This window comes from Poeciliopsis prolifica, unplaced genomic scaffold (assembly GCF_027474105.1).
Source record: "Poeciliopsis prolifica strain line A6 unplaced genomic scaffold, Auburn_PproV2 SCAFFOLD038, whole genome shotgun sequence".
NCBI classification, from domain to species: Eukaryota; Metazoa; Chordata; class Actinopteri; order Cyprinodontiformes; family Poeciliidae; genus Poeciliopsis; species Poeciliopsis prolifica.
In genome coordinates, this window is record NW_026562413.1 from 5,621,445 (window position 1) to 5,643,293 (window position 21,849).

The 21,849-nt window shown below is 40.2% G+C and overlaps 2 protein-coding genes across 2 annotated transcripts in view; one reads left to right on the forward strand and one right to left on the reverse strand.

Moving 5' to 3' along the window:
* Window positions 1-256: 256 nt before the first annotated feature.
* On the reverse strand, window positions 257-11,907 carry susd5 (sushi domain containing 5). Its single transcript, XM_055054123.1, has 5 exons — window positions 11,820-11,907; window positions 9,675-9,843; window positions 7,429-7,538; window positions 6,892-7,080; window positions 257-4,533 (listed from the first exon to the last, which is right to left on the reverse strand). Exons 1-5 carry the CDS (start codon window positions 11,905-11,907, stop codon window positions 2,582-2,584), a joined length of 2,508 nt encoding a protein of 835 aa, XP_054910098.1. The 3' UTR covers window positions 257-2,581.
* Window positions 11,908-16,564: 4,657 nt separating this feature from the next.
* Window positions 16,565-21,849, forward strand: part of fbxl2 (F-box and leucine-rich repeat protein 2) — a 28,631-nt gene continuing 23,346 nt past the window's right edge. The window contains exon 1 of the mRNA XM_055053883.1: window positions 16,565-16,812. Coding sequence (XP_054909858.1) covers window positions 16,684-16,812 — 129 coding nt within the window. The 5' untranslated portion in view covers window positions 16,565-16,683. The remainder of the gene's footprint in view (window positions 16,813-21,849) is intronic.

Here is a 21,849-nt window from a genome sequence, read left to right on the forward strand (position 1 = left end):
ATTCTTTTTTCTTTCCAGACTACAGCAGAACACACCAAGAAAACAATATTATCGACTCAAGTTGACACAAATCCTTTTTCTTTATAAAGAAGGAATAATATTTGCCATATATGTGCAGATAAAACAAACTTCCATGAAGAGAAATTCAATGTCTTGCCCATCCTATCATCACTTTAATCTTTCAATCTTCAAAGTCTGGAAAATAACTTCTTGATTTTTTTCAAAGTTTAGGAAGTAAATCAGGCAAACAAAAAGCTGCCAGATCCAACTACTTTATTTCTTCGCCAGCATTCCTGAAATAACAGCAGTTTGAACATTGTTTTTATGGAGCTAAAGTGAATTACACAAGAAACCGCCATGGACAACAATGCCAAAGCGTCTCACCTCATTAACTACATTTAAACTAATTATATATAATGGCTGTTTCAAATGTTAACTTGCTTACCAAACTAGAAAAACTGATATATTTGTATATAAACTCCTTTAAGTACTTAAATGTGTTTACATTTTAACATTTAAAAGTACATCTTCTATTTGCATTTGTCACAGGGTAGACAGAAGAACAACTAAATACCACATTTACAGTGCACACATAAATACAGTTGTACTCGTTTAGCTAACTTGACCAAATAAATCAACCTTAGTCATTTTCAACCGTCCAGTACTGAACACATCCCCAGACATCTTCTCCAGGGAAGATTTCAGATGAAGTTTGCTCAAAGAGTATGCGTGTTTAGGGGCCACGGTTCGTACTTTTTTAATATTACACATAATTCACCTGGGACAGGTTTTTTTTCTGTAGTGGTAGAAAAATGAATTAATATCTTCACCTCTCTTTCAAGAGCAAAATCAAAACATGGCAGAACTCGGGTGAAGGAGACGTGTTTGCACAAAATAGTATTTCCTCATTTGTGTTGCAGGACATTAGAAGTGGGTTCAAATCCCAGCCTAAGGTCTTTCTGCACAAAGTTTACACGCAGAAAGCTTTAAATGCATTCATGATTTCGCTCTGAGTCATCTTCCAACAGTCTGGAAACGTTGCGTGATCACTTTTTGTACTTCTGGCAGTAAAGAAAACCCTCACGGCATGATGTGGCCTCCACCTTGCTTGACTCTTGGTTGAGTGTTATTACGTCGATTCTGCCAAACATACGTCTGCATTTGGACCAAAAAGTTCAAACTTTGCCCAATACAACTTTCTGCGGAAGGCATTTGTTTGGTCAGCTGAAAATCAAATTTAATTCAATTCAATTTCATTCCATTTATTTACATAGCGCCATTTCACAACATATGTCATCTCAAAACAGAAAAATGTCAACATTTCCTTGCCAACGTCCTCTCAGTTCATGGCGAAGTAAAACTGGTTTCACTGTGAACAGTGATGCTAATCAGACCCAGTCCATATTTAAAGCAGTTCCTAAGCAGAGTTTCATTTGGGGGATCCAACTGAGGTCAAATTCAGCAGCACTCTTATTTTGTCCTTTTTTGATTATTTTTGCATTATCGTGCATATCTGCATTACTGTAACTTGTTTTGCATTACCCAATGAATAATGCAACCCAATGAAATGAAGTAAAATGACTGGTGGATCATGTTTTGCTGCCCAGTTATACTAGTCATGTCAAACAAGTAAATAACTTGGAATAAAGTGCGTATTTTAAACTAAAAAATTAACAGCTCAGTAAAATATGTCAATCTCTCATTTGAGAGTGGTAGTTTTGGTCAGATGGGTGTTTGTTGTCGAATAAATGATTATCAAACGCTGCTTTCCCGCCACATTGTCCAAACAAAACATTGACCTCCATTGTAAATCAACACTGGCTTTGGAACGGCATAGAGCAAGCATAGAGTTAGCAAAGTTAGCAAATCTAGGTTTTGTAGCACCATGCCATAAAACCTACCAGTTTAAATGAACTCTCACAAAAGAGTGGTCAGAAGTTTGTTGATGGCTACAAAAAGCTTGTCTCCGAGAAGCAAAGGGAGATTTAACCATATTAGTTGGGGTTTATGTACATACATGACCCTGTACAACACTCCTGATTCAAATAACTGGAGAATATTATCAAGTTGTGCAGATACTTGTTAAAAGCATTTATGTAAATCGGGCGTATGGAAGATGCAAAGGGTCTAAAGCTTTTATGACAATGGATTCCAAGGGTTGACATTCTTGATTTATAGCAATGTATCAAGGTATTCAAAACAGTTTTAAAAAACAGCAGAAACCCAAGGAAGTACAAACAAGCATCACTAAAATGATGAAAACATTTAAAGCTGGAAGTCCCAGTTGATATAGTCATGGAGGAATAGCTTCTCTGTATTTTCTAGTTTCTTTGTTTTAGGCACAGCCCGTTTGCATCCAGCTACATGCAGAAGTTTTAAAGTAATAATATGGGCATATATTTATAGTTAACTCAGTAAGGCTTTTTTCATTGAAGCAGAAATGCAGCTCGTTATCAAACCCAAAGTATTCACACCTGCAGTAGTGTCTAACATGATGTAGAGAAGTTCATTCCTCTTGTTTACCTTAATTCTTCTGTCTTTAAATGTCTCTGCTCTTCATTAACGTCCTCATTCCCCATTCCTACACTTTCTGCTGCATCTCTATCTGTTGGCCCTGTCTGCTCTGGCTTTGACCTTTTCCGTTCATTTCGTACAGCGAACTTTTCTGCTGTTTCCGTCTGTAACACCAAACTCCGATGATGACTGCGGTGGCCACGGCACACACCGCCACAATGATGGCTGCCACCTTCGCCCCTTGGGTGGTTGAGCTTGGAGGGTGGGGCGGACAGTCCTCACCCACACAGATCGTCTTCCTCTTCTCTCCTTCCATCTCACCCATCATGCCTGGCAGATTGTCCACAGTGTGTTCCTCTATCACTCCAGGATATATGTTCCCATCATGCACCGGGGGAGCGGGGCCGTGATCAAGGAAGGGGTGATTGGTGAGGTCTTCCAGCCAGGAGTGGGTGGGAGCAACTTGTTGTGTGTCGTAATCCAAAGTGTCAGAGTTTGAATGCTCTGAATGGTCAGATGAGGTAGCTGGAGTCCTGGAGCCAGGCCAGTTCTTCTTCTCCCTCCCTTGGTCGGATTTAGGTGCCATAGTGAAAGATGCATCGCCGTCTGACAAACTGATGTGAGGAACCCGTTTATGTACTTCCACATTGTTGGGTTTGTTTGCTGTCTTTGCCACACTGGTTCCCATCTGCCCTTTTGTGGAATCACTATTTTCTGTGTCAAATAGATCAACAGGATATCCATCAAGCCAAGTATTATCTTTAGAGCTCTTACTTCCTGCTTCCCTCTGTGTGATGTTTGGCCGCCGCTCATTGGCTATAGAAATGATTAGATGTGGGTGATGATCATCGTCTTCATGGCTATCATGCTTGTCATAGCTCTCCTCATCTTTGTCATCACGATCATGGTGAATGTCGTCTTCATCGTGATCGTAATGTTCCTTTCCATCATCGTGATCGTCACTTTTTGGATGCTCCTCTGAATTATCAAAATGTTCTCCATCATTGTCCCCGTGATCATCATCATGGCCCTCCTGACTTGGGTGATCGTCATATGCATCATCACGATCATCGTATTCTTTGGTGCGATCACTGCCGTCTTCGTGCTCGCCAATGTCATAATGGTCATCATGATCATCATCGTCTCTGTTCTGATCAGGTCTGTCTGAGTCGTCGTAGTGAGTCGGTTGCTTCACACTGTCAGGATCATCATGATCATCGTGATCATCGTGATCATCGTGATCATCGTGATCATCGTGATCATCGTGATCATCGTGATCATCAGTACGATCATCTTCATGGATGTCCAGGTCATCACGGCGGTTGTCATCATGATCATCATGATCATCTCTGTCATCATCAGGATCCTCATATATTTTATCATCTTGATCTTTATTTCTGTCTTTATTATCATCATGATCGTCATGATCATCATGATCATCTTGATCGTCATGATCATCATCATCATCTTGATCGTCATGATCGTCTTGATCGACAGAGTCGGTGCTTTCCAGCCTTTCTTGGCTCTCGTTTTCTTTGCTCTCCTCAGACCGGGCACCAGAAGCTCTCTGTGTTGCTTGTGTGACTGAGTCACTGGAGATGGGCAGTACCTCCTCCTGGAAAGCCTCAGAGGGGAACCAGAACATGTGTTTTTGGGAGAGAAGAGAAACAGACTCCTTCGTGGCTGGAGCTGCTCCAGTCTGGACCAACTTGGTACTGTCCTGCTCAAACCTGGGATGGGCCGTGAAAGCATCTTCCTCTCTCATTGCTACTTCATCCACAGTTCCTCCAAAGGTTCTACTGCTATTAAGCACCTTTACTCCAATATCGGGCACTTTATGGCGATCCTGGTGATCCTCTTCTACATTGACCCAAAATTTTGTTTCTTGCTGCTGCAGAGGCCCCTCCCCATCTTGAGCAGTATCTCTGAATATGTCTTCTTGACTGTCATGATCATGATCTGTTTCTTCATAGGAATCTTCAAACTTGTCTTCATAGTCTACATGGGTTTCAGTTGCACCTAAAGACAGAATGACAAGACAATCAAATTTAGAACGCCATCGTATTAAATTATGTAGTTCATATTAAGATTGGACAGTCTGCATGAGTCTTGTAGTGGGAAATTTTAAGATCGCCACATGATTATAAGTACATAATAATGCATAACAGTATAATGATTCTTGTGTGATGCACGTGCTCATGAAGAAGTCTTCTTAGTCAGTTTCTCTGGCCTTGGTAATTCAATAAAGTTATTCAATTGTTTCTTCTTTGTACCCTCATGACGTGTTTGACTCCCCTACTGAAAGAAGATACGTATTCTTGCTATCTTTTCTGTAACCAAAGAAAAAAATCCACAACAGTCTGCAGAGCTAACATCAGCTGCCAACAGGCCTGGACCAGGTTTGTCATTCATACATCATCTTGTAAATCCTCATGGTTTTTCAATGTGTGAAACCATTGAAAAACCAAAGCCATAAGCATGACAGACTAACTGTCTGCTCAGAGTTGGTTGAAGGTAAGACTTTTTTAAAATAAAATTAAGACTTTTTAAAATAAAATTAACATGGCCACATTATGGAGAGTCAAAGCAGACATTTTCATCAGAAAATTTGTAGCCAAGATACAGTTAGGGCCAGAAATATTTGGACATTAACACAATATTTGTGAGTTGGGCTCTGCATGCCACCGCATTGGATTTGAAATGAAACCTCTACAACAGAATTCAAGTGCAGATTGTAACGTTTAATTTAAAGGGTTGAACAAAAATATGTGATAGAAAATGTAGGAATTGTACACATTTGTTTACAAACACTCCACATTTTAGGAGCTTAAAAGTAATTGGACATATAAACATAACCCAAACAAAAAAGTTTTTTCTCAATATTTTGTTGCGAATCCTTTGGAGGCAATCACTGCCTTAAGTCTGGAACCCATGGACATCACCAAACGCTGGGTTTCCTCCTTCTTAATGCTTTGCCAGGCCTTTACAGCCGCAGCCTTCAGGTCTTGCTTGTTAGTGGGTCTTTCCGTCTGAAGTCTGGATTTGAGCAAGTGAAATGCATGCTCAATTGGGTTAAGATCTGGTGATTGACTTGGCCATTGCAGAATATTCCACCTTTTTGCTCTCATGAACTCCTGGGTAGCTTTGGCTGTATGCTTGGGGTCATTATCCATCTGTACTGTGAAGCGCCGTCCGATCAACTTTGCAGCATTTGGCTGAATCTGGGCTGACAGTATATCCCGGTACACGTCAGAATTCATCCGGCTACTCTTGTCTGCTGTTATGTCATCAATAAACACAAGTGACCCAGTGCCATTGAAAGCCATGCATGCCCATGCCATCACGTTGCCTCCACCATGTTTTACAGAGGACGTGGTGTGCCTTGGATCATGTGCCGTTCCCTTTCTTCTCCAAACTTTTTTCTTCCCATCATTCTGGTACAGGTTGATCTTTGTCTCATCTGTCCATAGAATACTTTTCCAGAACTGGGCTGGCTTCTTGAGGTGATTTTGGGCAAATTTAACTCTGGCCTGTCTATTTTTGGAATTGATGAATGGTTTGCATCTACATGTGAACCCTTTGTATTTGCTTTCATGGAGTCTTCTCTTTACTGTTGACTTAGAGACAGATACACCTACTTCTCTGAGAGTGTTCTGGACCTCAGTTGATGTTGTGAACGGGTTCTTCTTCACCAAAGAAAGTATGCGGTGATAATCCACCACTGTTGTCTTCCGTGGACGCCCAGGCCTTTTTGAGTTCCCAAGCTCACCAGTCAATTCCTTTTTCCTCAGAATGTACCAGACTGTTGATTTTGCTACTCCAAGCATGTCTGCTATCTCTGTGATGGATTTTTTCCTTTTTTTCAGCCTCAGGATGTTCTGCTTCACCTCAATTGAGAGCTCCTTTGACCGCATGTTGTCTGGTCACAGCAACAGCTTCCAAATGCAAAACCACACACCTGGAAACAACCCCAGACCTTTTAACTACTTACTTGATTACAGGTTAACGAGGGAAAGGTCTTTTGAGTTAATTGCAGCCTTTAGAGTCCATTGTCCAATTACTTTTGGTCCCTTGAAAAAGAGGAGGCTCTGCATTACAGAGCTCTGATTCCTAAACCCTTTCTCCGATTTGGATGTGGAAACTCTCATATTGCAGCTGGGAGTGTGCACTTTCAGCCCATACTATATATAAATTGTATTTCTGAACATATTTTTGTCAACAGCTAAAATAACAAAACCTGTGTCACTGTCCAAATATTTCTGGCCCTAACTGTATAAGAGCCTTAAAACTTTAAAGAAACATTTTTGCTTGGTTTTTGCTCCTTAAAATGTTAAAACCTTCCATAAGACATCTAAAATGTATTTTTTTTTTTTTTACCTTTTATACAAATCTGCACAGTCCCGTACCACTCGCCGCAGCTGTCACACAGCAGGCTGAAGGCAGAGTGACCGCTGGGCATCACGTAACCAGGCCTGCACGTGTACAGCAGCTCGTCTCCCATCTCAAACCCCGAGTGATCCTGCAGACGGGCGTTGGGAAACGATGGAGGATCCCCACAGGTCACAGCTACCAGCATCAAAAAAATGACACAGATGATGTAAAATACCAATTACTCTCTTCAAAGTAACACAAATGACACTATGTTTCACTCAAGTCAATATTGGGATGAATTAAGAAGTAGTTTGTTTTGTGAAAATGTGTACAAAAACATTAAAGGCAAAAAGTATCTGGATTGTTGTTCATGTTAAGTAATGCTTATATTCCTTTATGATTGACGTTTGATCAGAAACACTCATTAGCTTTACCAGAACAAGTACATACACCCAAAAAGAAAGAACAGTAATATCACAAAGAGAGCTGAAAAGAGCCAGTGTTTATTTGGTGTGTCATTACAAAAACATTTGCACCACTGACCTTTGTCTTTCCTGCAGAAGGCACTCAGGTGTGCAGTGTCCTCTGTAGCATTTTCTGTCTTCACGTTAACAGCCTTCAGTGAACTCCCCTCAGAATTACAAACTGTCGTCCTGCAGACACACAAATGGTTCGACAACAGACTTTCAGAAGTATTTACTCTTATATAACCTTTAAAAATGGTGTCACGTTACCATGGAGAACCTATTTCAGCCAAAATTAATTAAATAAATCAATAAATAAGTAAGAGTATAATTAATTGGCTTTTTAATCTAATCACTATTGCAATAAATATCTTATTTTTATTTATTTGTTTTTTTTGTTATTATTTATATTTATTATTATTTATTTATACATTTATTTACAAATAAGTCATCTTTAAATATTTATTCGTTTATTTGTATACTATTTTATTTATACATGTATTTATTCATATTTATTTATTCATTCATTCATCTATTTATTTAATTTAGGCTGAATTGGCTCTCCACACATTAAAACCAAAACAACAGAGTATTTTAATCAGACTTTTTGATACAACAAAGTAATTTATAGTTGTGAAGAGGAAGGTAAATTATGGGTTGTTTTCACAGTCGTGTAAGGCATCAATCAGAAATAAAAATGAAGTTAAATTACAAAACTTGTATTTTTTATGCCAGATACACCATGCTCTTCTAAAACCTAAGGGCACTAACATGCAAATTTGAACTAAAATCTTTGCCATCTTTCTCTGACTCCTCATTTAGATATTTTACGTGTAACTCCTCCGTAGCTTTCGACTGCGTTCTCAGTCTGATTATGCTTGCTCTCTTTGCGTTTAAGCAAGTTTCAGTATTCCAATAATTTTCAGGGGATATTTTCTGCTTTCGGACATGGAAATTAACGTAACTATCATGGGCTACCAGCCTGAATACGAGTGAAAATGGAAACAAAGAAGCAAGTAGGTGTTGATGTTGACGTATATGAGTCTGAGTACAACTGAACTAATCAAATGTGTCTGGAGAAGAAGCGTTATTCATGGCTCATGTTTCATCAGCATTAGGTCATCAGCATTAGGTGACAAAAAACAGAGAATAGATACAGAAAAGAAAAACACTGACTGGTAAAACCTTGACCTTTAAACCTGCAAGCATCTGTGAAAGAAAGTCACATTTACCACCTAAAAGAAGAGCTACTTGTCAAATTATTACCTTTATGCTACATGTGAAACCAAAAGGTTCACATTTATATGTATGAAATATAGAGTTGTCGGAGCAACACACAGTAGTGACCTGCAGTGACGGAGAAGTAAGAAGACGATGTTAATGTATGGGAGTTGGGCTGAATGGTATTTGTTCATAGCAACACACCAGAAAAAACAAAAACCTCTGACGACGTTTCAGTGAAGACTGTAAAATAACAGCGATGGACCCGAGGAGAAAAAAAAAAAAAGAAAGTTCACACCACTGACAAAATGTTAGAAAGACAAAGAAAAATACCAAAACAACTCAAGAGCAGTGATTGTTTAACTAACTAACTAACAAAAAGGCGTAAATCTAACCTTCAAGAAAATTAGATGAATGAAACAAACATCTCTGCACAAAAATCCATCTTTTGATGACTCTAATAAATGAGATTCAACCGCCCATCACACCCATAAAGCAACTTTTAATAGCAGATCGTTTATGAAATTAAAACATGCTGAGCATTATGTCTGTCACCAGTATAGTGATACATCATGATTGCTTCCATCTTTCTACATGGGTTTTTGTCACTTTTCTCTACATTTGAACCAAATAACCCAAACCCTACTTTGGATCTCCTCTTCCCACCTAAGTTCCTGTGTGTGCTGTCAACCATCTATCACTGTACCTGTCTCCCTCCTGAGTCAAACGTGCATCTGCTTCTGTCTCTCCGGGGGATGAAAGCAGCATCTCACGTTGCTGTGGAGATGTGGGGCGTAAATGGAGGCAGTTGCCGACATGACACCCCGGCTCAGAATTCTCTCATCCCTCAGGAGGAGACAGAGGAGCCTTTCTCCGTCTTTTGCTCCCTGCTTTTTCTCTCCTCCCTGAAATGTGTCACTCTCGTACCTTCCCACACTTGCTAAAACGGACAGCGCTCCCTCTGCTTCCTTTCCTCTTTCATCCATTCCTGTGACCTCCCTCACACGTACAGGCGGCGCACACACTTATGGGAGTTTGATCGTCTCCAGAAATCTCCCTTCTCATCCCCTGAAAGGCGGGGAAGGTAAATGCTTATTTTCTTACCCCACCGTGCCTCCATAGAGCCACCCACGGGTGCAGTGAGGGAAGAAGCACTCCACCACGGCTTGACGGAGCTCTTCCACTGACGCCAAGCGGGCATTTTGTGAGGCACACGCCTGCTCTGGTTCCCCAAAGCCCTGCAAGCTCCTCGGGTCTAAAACAAACACTCGACCTGTGGACAGACAACGCAACGGGTCAGAAGGTTTTCTGACAACAGTGCAATAATAATAATAATAATAATAATAATAATAATTAATTCATCGATCCATGGCTGAGAGACTTAAGCCATTGTAGGAAATTTATTACACTTTTATCATAAGATGGAGTTCAAGATTGTTTCTGTACAGAATTCAAATATGTATTAAAAACCATCTAGATAAATCCTTCAACTTGACCAAACTTGCGTAGTCCGAGATGTTTTGCAGTGTTATTACTCTGCTAATACTAAATGGTTGGATCAAATCAATTGAGACCTTCTGACCATCTTTATGTGATGTATGTGATTACTTTCTGTTGTTAACAAAAGGTGGTCACAGATAGTAACTGGGAAAATACACTAAATGAAATTTATTCAGCTGAGAAACAGTAGACTCCATTTAGTGAAAGTATTGCTATGTAATTTGTCTGAACAGGGGTGATTTGTATTCTAACAAAATACACAAATAAGCCAAAATAAAACACATGTAACAAAGTTAATTCTATACCTAACAAATATCTATGCTCAGTTCTCAATGTTAGTAATAGCTTAGGAAGAAAAAAATTACATTTGGAAAGCCAATCATAGATAATAGTCTCCTCCATGTTGCTACCAATGTTTACATATGTAATAAAACGGAGACAAATGTGAAACAGTGTGTTAAAGATCTTGCTAACGTACAAAATCACTTTTATATGGCAAGTGAAGATGAGCTCCAATCTAATTGGTTTTTCCCCTTTCACAACTAACATCAGCGGATTCCCTCCAACTTGCCAGCATGCAAAGCAACAGACTCGAAATGTTTTGTTTGCAAAAGATGTATATATTGTGGGATTTTCAAATTACCACTGCTGTAATTAAATATAACAGAAGGTTTAATGAGACGAGAAAACCAGAGCTAATCCTACAGAGAAGTCAACATGCCTAAAAGTAGATATTTTGGCAAGAAAATGGCTGTTTTTGAATTTATTGAGTTTTAAATAACAGGTGGCCGTTTCTAAAGGCATCGTTCAATTCTGGTTATGTTCTAACAACAATAATGTTCATTCTCTTTAGCAAGTCAAACCAAAATATTTTGACTGAAATTCAAAAGAAGATTTTGGATCAGTCTCTTTAATCACATGAAACAAATTGACTGATTTGTGCATATCTCCAAACAGACATTTATAGTTTTTCCACTTATTTGTGACACTTAAATATTTCAGATTATCAAGCAAATTTTAATATCAGAGTAGGATAACCTGACTAAGCAAAAATATAGTTTTCAAATTAGATCTATCCCATTTTTTTTAGCATACATGCTACTTTTAAGTTTTTTATTTAAGTGTTTGTTAATTATCCAAAATCTGATGGTAACCAGAGAAACGGAACCAAAAACATGGTTGTCACATTTACATCATGATTTAACATATTTTATTGCAGCCATATTTTAATGGAGAGCCAGGCTGGGGATTTTTAGCTTAAGAAATAAAATTACTACTTGAAACGTGCAATTGCATATTTTATTCAGGGTGTCAACAGAGGACACATTTTTCACTTCGGGTTACATTATAAACAAATTGGTTTTAAAGTTTAAATTATGATTCTACTGCAAAAGAGAAAACAGCGAGTTATATCTTTAACACTATTTTAACCTGCTCTGACATTTTTGAAATTTGCTAAATTAAGTAGAGGCCCTTTGGGGTAAATTTTACTCCATTTCACCTCAATGTAATGATTAAAACTATTCCATTTTAAATGTGCTGGATCATTTTTGTCACTGTTATTATCCCAACACTTTGGGTTTTACGGTGTGCCAAACTATTGCGCACCAGTGCGTAAAAGCGGGCGTTCTGTGCGTCACTATTTCACTATTTTTTGGGCACGCACCTAAAACAACGTTTTGAAGACTGCCTTAAAAAGTCTCAGAAATATGACTCCATTTGCAATAAAAGTTTTAAACATTGCCTTACCTTCTGCGTTCACAACAGAGGTCACAGCAAGAAAAGCCAGGCATCCAAACAACAAGGAGTGAACTATTTGTTTGGAACGATAAAGCATCTTTTTCTAATATCTCTTTGCTTTGGAAAAGGTGCCCTAAAAATCTCAAGAAGTATCAATTTGTTTCCTTTTTTTCTCTCTCTCTCTCTTTGGCTGCACAGACTAAAACTGCGCGTCGACCAGTGAGGATGCTGAAGGGGAAAAAATGAGAGAAGAGGCGCAGCTTATCTTCCCCCAAATAGTCGCACTGGCAAGCAGATGAAGCACCTGTGTGAAAAATCACGTCCTCCCGTAAGTAAATACGTCACGGCCCAAAATGTCCAGGGTGCGCAGAGGGAGGTGAGCGGGACTGCTGCTTCTCAGCGAGGCCAGACTGTTAAGTAATTACTTTATAATGAGGATAGAAGTGCAAAAATGAAACCGACTCAAGATAATGCCAACAGATCATATTCTTGAATAAAAAGCACAAAAGCTTTGGATTATTCCATTTCATTTCATGATTTGTATAAAATATGGTTGGAACTATTAAGTCATTTTCATTATTATTATTATTATTATTATTATTATTATTATTATTATTATTATTATTATTATTAAATACACCAGGTGCAGAATTCTGCAACACTGTCACAAGACTTGTGATGTCGCCACAGAAATTCACTTGACGCTCCGTCGATTAGTTCTTTTGCTTGTCAGAAAGCACAAGTTCGAGCGGCGACTGCTTCTACAGGAAACCCTGTTCGGATCATCTGCAGCCCATTTACAAAACTTTTTTCTTTTTAGACAAATGGAGACTCGGATCAAGGAATTTTTCGACGAGGAGACTCGTTGCCAGGAAGACGGACGAAACAGCACCGTAAAATCAATAACAATTTGTAATTCACTAGCAAGGACCACCTCATAAACATAGAAGTTTAAAGATTTATTGAAGAAGGCATGACGGTTGGGAGCACCTGTTGCCTTGCAGCAAGAAGGTCCTGGGTTCAATTCCAGGCCTTTTTTCCCCCTGCATGTTCTCCCTGTGCATGCGGAGGTTCTCTCCTGGTACTCCGGCTTCCTCCCACAGTCCGGAAACGAGGTGTGGTTCGGTTAATTGGTCTGTTTAAATTCTCCTTGGGTCTGTGTCTTTTTGTGTCTCATTTCGCTACTTGTGGGCTCAATGTTGGCGCGCGAGGCGTGACCGAGAGAATTCAAGGATTTTCAAAATAAAAGCTCACCCAGACTCACATAATACATAAAAGGCAAATATTTATTTCCAATTGGTCCACGGACCGGTGGCTGCATTAGAGCATCAGACACAGATGTATCCAGGACATCAACTACATCTGTCATAGTTTTTGTGTCAAGTCACCTCCCAAAACAGAGACAGCAGAGGCATTTTATCTTATCTAAGCTCAAAAAGTTGATTTTACATCATACAGCCTCTTTAAACAAATAAGACATTTTGAAATCTAGGACTGTTATTCACCACTTCAGATTTACATCGCTTTGTGTTCATCCACAACATAAAATCGCACTAACATTAATAGAAGTTGTGGCTCAAACGACACAAATTAGGAAGTTTCCAGGGTATTAATATTGTTGCAAAGGAATATTCCTCTAACTATAAAAGCCTTCATAAAGTATCACTCTTACTTATTTATTTAATCTTTTCCAGGTTCATAAGTTCTATTGGTTCTTTCTGTGTCACTGGAGTTACTCAAACCTCTGCATGTCAGTTCCACTTTTCTTTCATCCACCAGTCAGAGACCACTCATACTTCCATGCAAGTCCACTTTACAGGTCAGCATACGGAGAACAGTGAGGTTAAGACCCTGACTCATGCACTCTGGTTATTTTTGGAGAGGTGGAGGTCTGACAACAGAAAGAGAGCCGTGGTGAGTACGAGAAAGATAGCAATTCACACCTGATCTCCCGTGGGGAGTCTGGTGAAAATGATGCCTGCAGCAGGTGTCCCCCGGGGGTTTTGTCTGTAGACAGACGCTCATTCAGACATCACACAGGTGTGTAATCTCACAGGGCCTCCGGTAGGCTTCCATTTCATGGGTCGTGAAGGTAAACACGCAGGCACACACAAATGCACAACCGCAAGATTACTTGCCGTATGTGTGAGACCCGTGACTTCCCATGTGAACGTATATCCTGTCAGGAGGAGCTGGGCTGCCGTCTGGCTGACTCACAGGAAGTTACTGACCATAATGGTGGAGCAGGGGGCCATCATGGGATACACAGTAAAGGTTGAGGTTCACACAAACAGGAAACGCTCTGAACGCTAAAAGATGAGGCAGCAAGCAGGAAGTGTGGTTTCGGGACCAATTTGCAGTATTTCCTCTTGCACTTATATCACCTTGATGTCAAAATTCTGCAGCTAAAAATGTCTCTTTATAAAAGGACAAAAAAACAAAAAGAAATACAGTTCCTTACTTTATGATGAACTACGGTAACCCGTTACAATAAATAAATTCTAGAAAATTAGAAAATAAAAGCTTGTCCTATAGTGTCATCAATAAGTAGTATTTCCTTCAGAATGATTGCGCGATGTTTGTCAAAACTATTTGGTTATAAATTGTGTCTCAAAGCAAATGTTTGATATGTTTTTGCAATTACTGGACACCATTTGTGTTCAGGTTGCGGCCATTTGACCCACATGGTTTGTCGCGCATAAAAAGGAAATGATTAGGATGTTTAGGAACCAAACAACCACCAAAATTTAATCCAGTCATGAACTGGACCTAAATGGAAAACCAGCACCACTGCGCAGTGTGAAACTAGTTTTACATCACCACGGACTGAGACAGTGGCAGCGGAGAAAAAAATAAGGTGTGTCTTTCACACCAACTGATACAGTATGATAGGTTGGTGTGCATTTTTGTTTTGACAATTTCCATATTGCTTATTGGGCCCTGACCATTGCAATGCATAGGGAGAGCAGTGAAGTCAGTCACTGCTCTCCCTATGCATTGCATGGCAAAAACCTATTGTTCTTCCCCTCAAAATAACTTCCTATTACCGTTAATGCGGCCCATACCGCTGCGTGCCCCCTCATAATATATATATAAAAAGTGCGAATCAATCCCGTGAGGGGAGACAGTACTTTTGTTAGCATTTCGAGTAACTGTGGTGACATAATTAACAAAAGATGAGCCAAATTTAAATCAAAACAAAAGACTGACACAAAACTGACACAGTTTCACTCAAAATAGGTAGAATTTTGTCTCTCCCTCTGACCTGCTCTTTAGAACTACAGTGATGGCAGAATGTCAAAATTACAAACATGGTGGAACAACTGCTATAAACTCATTGCAGCGACCCGAGGTGTGACAGGCGTTAGAGACATGGCTGGAGGTGGCGCTGGTCCGCGCTGGTGGACGTAGAGGCTGGAACTGGGGAGGTGGAGCAGAAGAAAGGAATATCTGGTTGAGGAGGCAAAGGGTCCCCAGCCATGATGGCTAGAGCTGTCTGGCGTTCCCACTCTGCCTCCTGCTGCAGCTCCATCAACTCCAGGGACGGGAGATCACCAGACCAGCCCTCCAGCACCCAGAGGAGTCGAATAGCGATCCGCGGTATACGGTTCGGCCACTGTCTCCTGTTTTTGCTCTGCATGAAGAGACCAGTTTTCCAGAACTAGCAGACGGATTAGAAAAGCCAGGCTGGTACCCAGTACCTGAGTGTTCCTGTCCGGTACATTGTCAGGAAAACTGGACCTACTTTCTTACCGAAGTTTCGGAGAGCTGGAACTGGTCCCTGGCTCAACTTAGGGTCCTTGATTTATACATATGTCCAAGTGAGGTCACTGGATATATTCAGACCCAGTACGGCACTTGTAGCTGGAGACCACCTCCACAGCTGCTCTTCCGATGTACAGGGGCTTGCAAGCAAAATGTGACATGCTTGCAAGTCAGAATGATGCACTTTATGCTCAGATCAAGTCTCTTCGTGGAGAGTAAAAAAAAAAAAAAAACTGAGCTTAAACAAGAATGTGAGAGCAAAAGTGCATTCCCTTGGAAGCAGCCCAACAGACTCTAAAACTAAGACTCCAGAAGCTTCAGATGTCCTTGACAATGACACAGTAGTTCATCTGATGAGGAGAACAGTCTTTCAGAGGAAATAGAGTATCTCCTGGACCAGGTTGACAGAGACCGTAAAGAGAGCCAGGGACCAGTTCCAGCTCTCCGAAACTTCGGTAAGAAGTTTTCCTGTCATTGTCAGTTTTCCTGACAATGTACCGGACAGGAACACTCAGGTACTGGGTACCAGCCTGGCTTTTCTTATCCGTCTGCTAGTTCTGGAAAACTGGTCTTTAATCTTTATTAAGGACAGTGCACATTAATGAACAATCAACACTACTGTATCGACTATAAATGAGCCAGATTATAGCACAATTGCTAATTTTCATCTGTAGTCCTAGACATAAGACCCAAACAACAAAAAGACATTATAAACATACAATCAAGAATTAACAAACATTAACATTCAGATGACCTTGACAATGACACAGTAGTTCATAAAGAGGTGAGCAAAAACAGGAGTTAGGGCATTTGCTGAGCCGGTACGAGAGAGACTGTAAAGAGATCTAGTCCCTTAGCCACCAAAATATGACTTTAAAGTCTGAAAATGCTCGGCTAAGGGAAAGATTGTCTGAACAGGAGAAAGAGGAGCACCAGGAGATTGCAGCCCTGCGATCCTCCAGGTCCAGCTCTCCCTCATAAGTCGCTGTCTCTCTGAAGACCTGACAATCTGTTCACTGAAAACCGTCCTGGAGCACAGAGGCTGCAAACCTGGGCCACACCGTTACCGCCTTCTTCATTGGCTTCATCCGTCTCATCATTGGACGATATGCTGACGCCAGCAGGATGGAGATGTGGTCGGAGAGGCCGAGATGGGGGCGACGAGGACCTCTGTACGCACCTTGTGGTCCACGCAGTTCACAGTGTTTTCTCCGCGTGTGGGAAAGGCAACATGCAGGTAAAAATTGGGCAGAATGTCCGTCAGTTTCCAGTGGTTAAAGTCCTCCGCTGACACGTGAAACGCCTCCGGGTCTTCATCTGGAGTGAACTGACGGTGTCACGCGGCTCCTTCGATGCTAGCTGCCGTTAGCACCCGGCGGGATGAAAACAATGGTGACGAACACCCGCAGTAAACTCCGAGACAAATAGTGCGGCCGACATTTAACTGTCGTGAGTCCTATCGCCTGAGAGTAGCAGCTTTTAAACAGTTCAACCTTCATCCACGTACACGCAGAGTCCTCCTCCCCGGGTTTTTCCTGACCGTTGGTCGGAGTAACTGAAGACCGTTGGTGTGGCATGGTGCTGTTAAGCCAAGTTTCCGTCAGGCAAAGAACGGCACAGTTCTTCATCTGTGCAGTAACTAGGGCTTAATCTGGGTTGCTCGGCCGCCGCCAAAGCATCATTAGAAAGATATCATGTTGTAAAACGGTTTTGGATCCACGTTCTTTCGTTTGGATGAAAAACATCCTGCCTAAGATCAGTAGCTGTTAGCGATCAGAAGCACACTGCTGATGGATGTTTAGTGTAACTTGGAGAAGAAAACAGTTTCTCCAAACATCCATTGGGTGGCAAAGGAACCAGTATCACCAGAGCCAGCTGTTTCTCTGGAACCAGTTCCAGCAAGGTGACCAGTTTTCCTGAACTACCAGATGGATTAGAATATCCAGGCTGGTACCCAGTACCTGAGTGTTCCTGTCTTGCACATTGTCAGGAAAACTGTACCTACCTTCTTACCAAAGTTTCGGAGAGCCGGAACTGGTCCTTGGCTCTCCTGGTTCCTGATTTCTTGCTCTCTTTTCTCCCGTTCAAACAATCTTTGTCTCAACCGAGCATTTTCAGACCTTAAGGTCATGTTTTGGTGGTCAAGGTACTCCATCTGTTTACGGTCTCTGTCAGCCTGGTCCAGGAGATTCTCTATTTCCTCTGAAAGACTGTTCTCCTCGTCAGATCGCCTCTTTATGAACTGCAGTGTCATTGTCAAGGTAATCTGAAGCTTCTGGAGTCTTAGTTTTAGAGTCTGTTGGGTCACTTCCAGGGAATGCACTTTTGCTCTCACGTTCTTGTGTTTAATCTCAGTGTTTTTTTGCTCACCACAAAGAGACTTGATCTGTGCATAAAGTGCATCATTCTGACTTGCAAGCATGTCACATTTTGCTTGCAAGCCCCTTTGACAGAAACTCCTGCCAGGTTTGGAGCACTCGATTGTTCTTCTGAGATCTTCCACCGTCTGCTGAAGTTCTCTGTTTTCATTCCCCAAGTCCTCTCTGGTCATGTCTGGATGACTTTCCTCCGTCAGCAGGCTATCCAGATCGTTAGGCATACATTCACAGCATTTATTGCAAGCCATCGAGTCATTAAATCGAATAAACCGAGGTTTGTGCGTTTCTTCTTCTGTCCACCCGAAATGTAGAACAAATGAGTTGCTCTGCAGAATCTGGAAATAAAGGGAGATGAATCACAATCATCAGTAATGTCACAGGGAATGAGTGACAATATATATATCAAAAAGTGGGCCAGAAAGCCACTAAAAGCCTGTTGTGTGTGGGTGTGTATTCCTGTATTTGATGTATTGTGGGGACTATTTTCCTGACACAACGAACAATGAACAATGAACGTGGAACAATGCATTGCTCTGGGCAGGCCCCAATTAAAGAGACATTCTATTAGGTGTAGGACAATAGGTTCCTGCCATGCAATGCATGGAGGCGGTTTCTCTCACATATTAACCATGTTTAGTACTGTATGGGGTAAGTAAATTACAGACAACTTACTAGTTGTCTTACTACATATTACTGACAGTATACATGCTAACATTAGCATTTTGGCTAATAGACTACTTTCAACATACTGAATGGTGCAAGTCCATGTCAGTCAACATGCTTGTGACTCTCCACATGCTATTGATTACATTTCAGCTTTCTTTAGCATAGATGCTAATTTTTAGCATCAGAACGCTGGGTCCAAACCGACGGGCACACTTTGGCAGGCCCCGGTTAAATTTCTTCAGGAATTTTCTCGTTTATTTTAAGGTGTTGAGCTATAGGTCTGGCTTTATTCTGTTCATTTCTATGTCTTCATTATTGCTCAGAGGGTGTTGCCATATCAACATATCATGGAAATGGCAGCGTCATCCAGTGTATTGTATTGCACAAAGCAAATTAATGAAGTATTACCCAGAGATTATTCAACTGCTATTAAATTGGGAGCAGTCGTTCCAAGATTTATCACTGAAAAAATAATGGAAATGTAATTCTTGACATTGTGTCATGCATCATTGAGTTGTTTGGTTATTTGAATTCTATATTGTAGTTGTGTTCACTGTTTTCTGTAGGTTCCCATTGGTTTAACAGTTTGACAATAAACCTCTTTAGTGGAATAAGTGCGTACCTTTTTCTGGTTTTCCTCCTCAAATTCGAAAAACATCCTCCAGGTGAGAGGAGGTGCTTACAACACTTATTTGATATATTCTGTTAATTGACCTCTTTTAATTATTTCTTTCTAGTGGTGGTCATCAGGAAAACAAAAACAAAGGGAGGCAGAAATAAAAAATATAGCTGTTAGATAAGACTAAACAAGCCAATGTGGAGAAGAGAATCCCATATCTTCTCTCTTCTCTATATGCATAATACACAAAAGCTCAGCACTGTCACTCCCGTGTCAAATTTATATGCACCCTGCATCAATACTTTCAGCAATTTGTCAGCCTGTGTTGAAGACTCGTGTGCGTGACGGTTGACCCTGGCTGACGTTGCTCCACGCACTGCGATCGTCAGGACACATTCTACACTGAGCTGCCATGCTCAGCTGAGTCATGATGAGTCATGAGAGCCGCTATTCAAAGGACTGAGCTAATTCAGTTGATCAGAGATTGTTAATTACTCTCCGATGCAAAGGAGTGAAAATGTGCTGCATGAATGTCACTAGGTAAAATATTTCCAGAAAAACGCAGAAATATTTAGGATTTGTTGCGCCTGCATGTATTTTGTCTCTCCAGACGAGCTGTTTCTTGATGTACTAATTGACCAGAGGGAAAACTTTAGTTCCTGTCTGGAAACTAAAGCCATCTGTTGACTACTTTTTGACAAACTGTGTAAAAAAAAGAAAAGAAAAAAAACCCTCTACGTTAATTGTTCCTGGGCTGTGTTGTCAGTTGTACATCTTTCAAATATAATACCAGTATCTAATTTTGCTATAGTTTTGGTTCACTTTTCTTTTTGACTAATTTTTGGTGGGTTTTCTTGTGGATTTATGATCTTTTTAGTCAATTTATGTCTTAATATGCGTAATTGTGTTACTTTTAGTGAACTTCCTGGTCTTTTTTGGATTATTTGATTTTCATTCTGTTGTTTCAAACCGTAGCACAAATTGTTGTTTGGCATGCTTTAAAACAAATGAGGTGGGTAGAGAAAAGCAAAATTAAAAATGTTGTGGCAGCAACTAAAAGGGCAGATTGCTAAGTATAACAATAAAACAAGTGAGCTCTTGAAACATTCAGGTTTGCTTTTAATTAGCACCTCATTGGCTGGAGCCATTTAAACCTATTAAGACACTGAGCAGAAAAAAACCTGCACACTCACTGCACAGCCAAAGAAAATACATGTCAATACTGAAAAAAAAAAAGTTTAGCTCCAGAAGTCTTAAACAAACAAAATTCAGCTGTGTTTGTTTGACTTGATGCAATTATGCAATAGACGTATAAAATTCCCTAAACTGAGAGCAATTTAGAAAGTATGAGTACAGAACATTCTTTCTATAAAGTTTTTCTGCTTAGCAAGTGTAAAAATCACATTACTTTCACAGCTGAAACGTCACAAGGTTATCAGTTAAGGTTGGTTGTGTCAGAGCGCCCTCTAGCCACAGAGCTGGAGAACACACGATTCGTTTGTCCCACAACTCTGTCTTCAACCTGCCATAAAAAATATGTATACGGCAGGTTGCGTTTACATATTTTTAAATTTTCTTTATTCAAACTGAAAAGTGTGGGATGGATTTGTAGCTATGACAATTGGTATATCATGTGTTCATTGTGCTCATTAGTTTCCTTCGTCAAAGCTGCAATAAGCTTCGCACATGTTGATTCACATATTTCTTTGTGCAAAAGCTCAAATCTTAGATTGGATGGAGAGCCTATATTAAGAGTTCTGATGGGTTTTTGTTGGGGGTTTTTTTCGTACAAGATTTCTGTAAGATTTAGCTCTTAGCTTTGACTGGGCTGTTGTAACACATGAATAAGGTTTGATAGCAACAATTAAATTGTAGCTTTAACTTGGTGTTCAGGGTTGTTGTTCTGCTCTGTGCATATTTCAATCAACTCTTCTACTTCAGAATTGCCATGAACCTCTTAGCTGCTTCCCTGATTACTGCTCTCTTTGCTTGACCTGTCAGTCTAGGGAGGCATTCAAGTCTTGATAGGTTTTGCTTTGAGTCAAGCACTTTCCATTTTCAGACAATGGATTAAATGGTGCTCTATTAGATGTCCAAAGCTTAAGATATTGTTTTATATCCTCACTCTTGCTTTAACTTTACAACATCTTTATCCCTCATCCACCAGTGGATGCCTTGGTCTTTATGATGTTTGATGTAAGCTCGAGATTTATTTAGGATTTATTTACATATGCACAGGAGTGCATATGTATTTAATTTGATACCCCTAAATATCAAATTAGGGGTGCATATGTACCCCTAATTTTATCTCACGAATGTGAGACAATAGCATTTTGTATGTAAAATAATATTGAAAATAGGATTTCCATTCAATTCACAGATCATTTTCTGTGATGATCTAACACATAAAATCTTACAAATCTTACAAATAAAATGGAAGTTTAACTCTCTTAGGACAAAAATGAAATAAAAGCCACAGTCATTTGGTTTTTTTATGGCTGTAAAGTGTGAAACAACGGCTACAATTGTCTAGTTTCTGAGACAACTCTAACTTTCCGCGAGGTAATTAATAGTCAATATTCGTTTTGACTGTGAGGAAACAGTTTTAAAC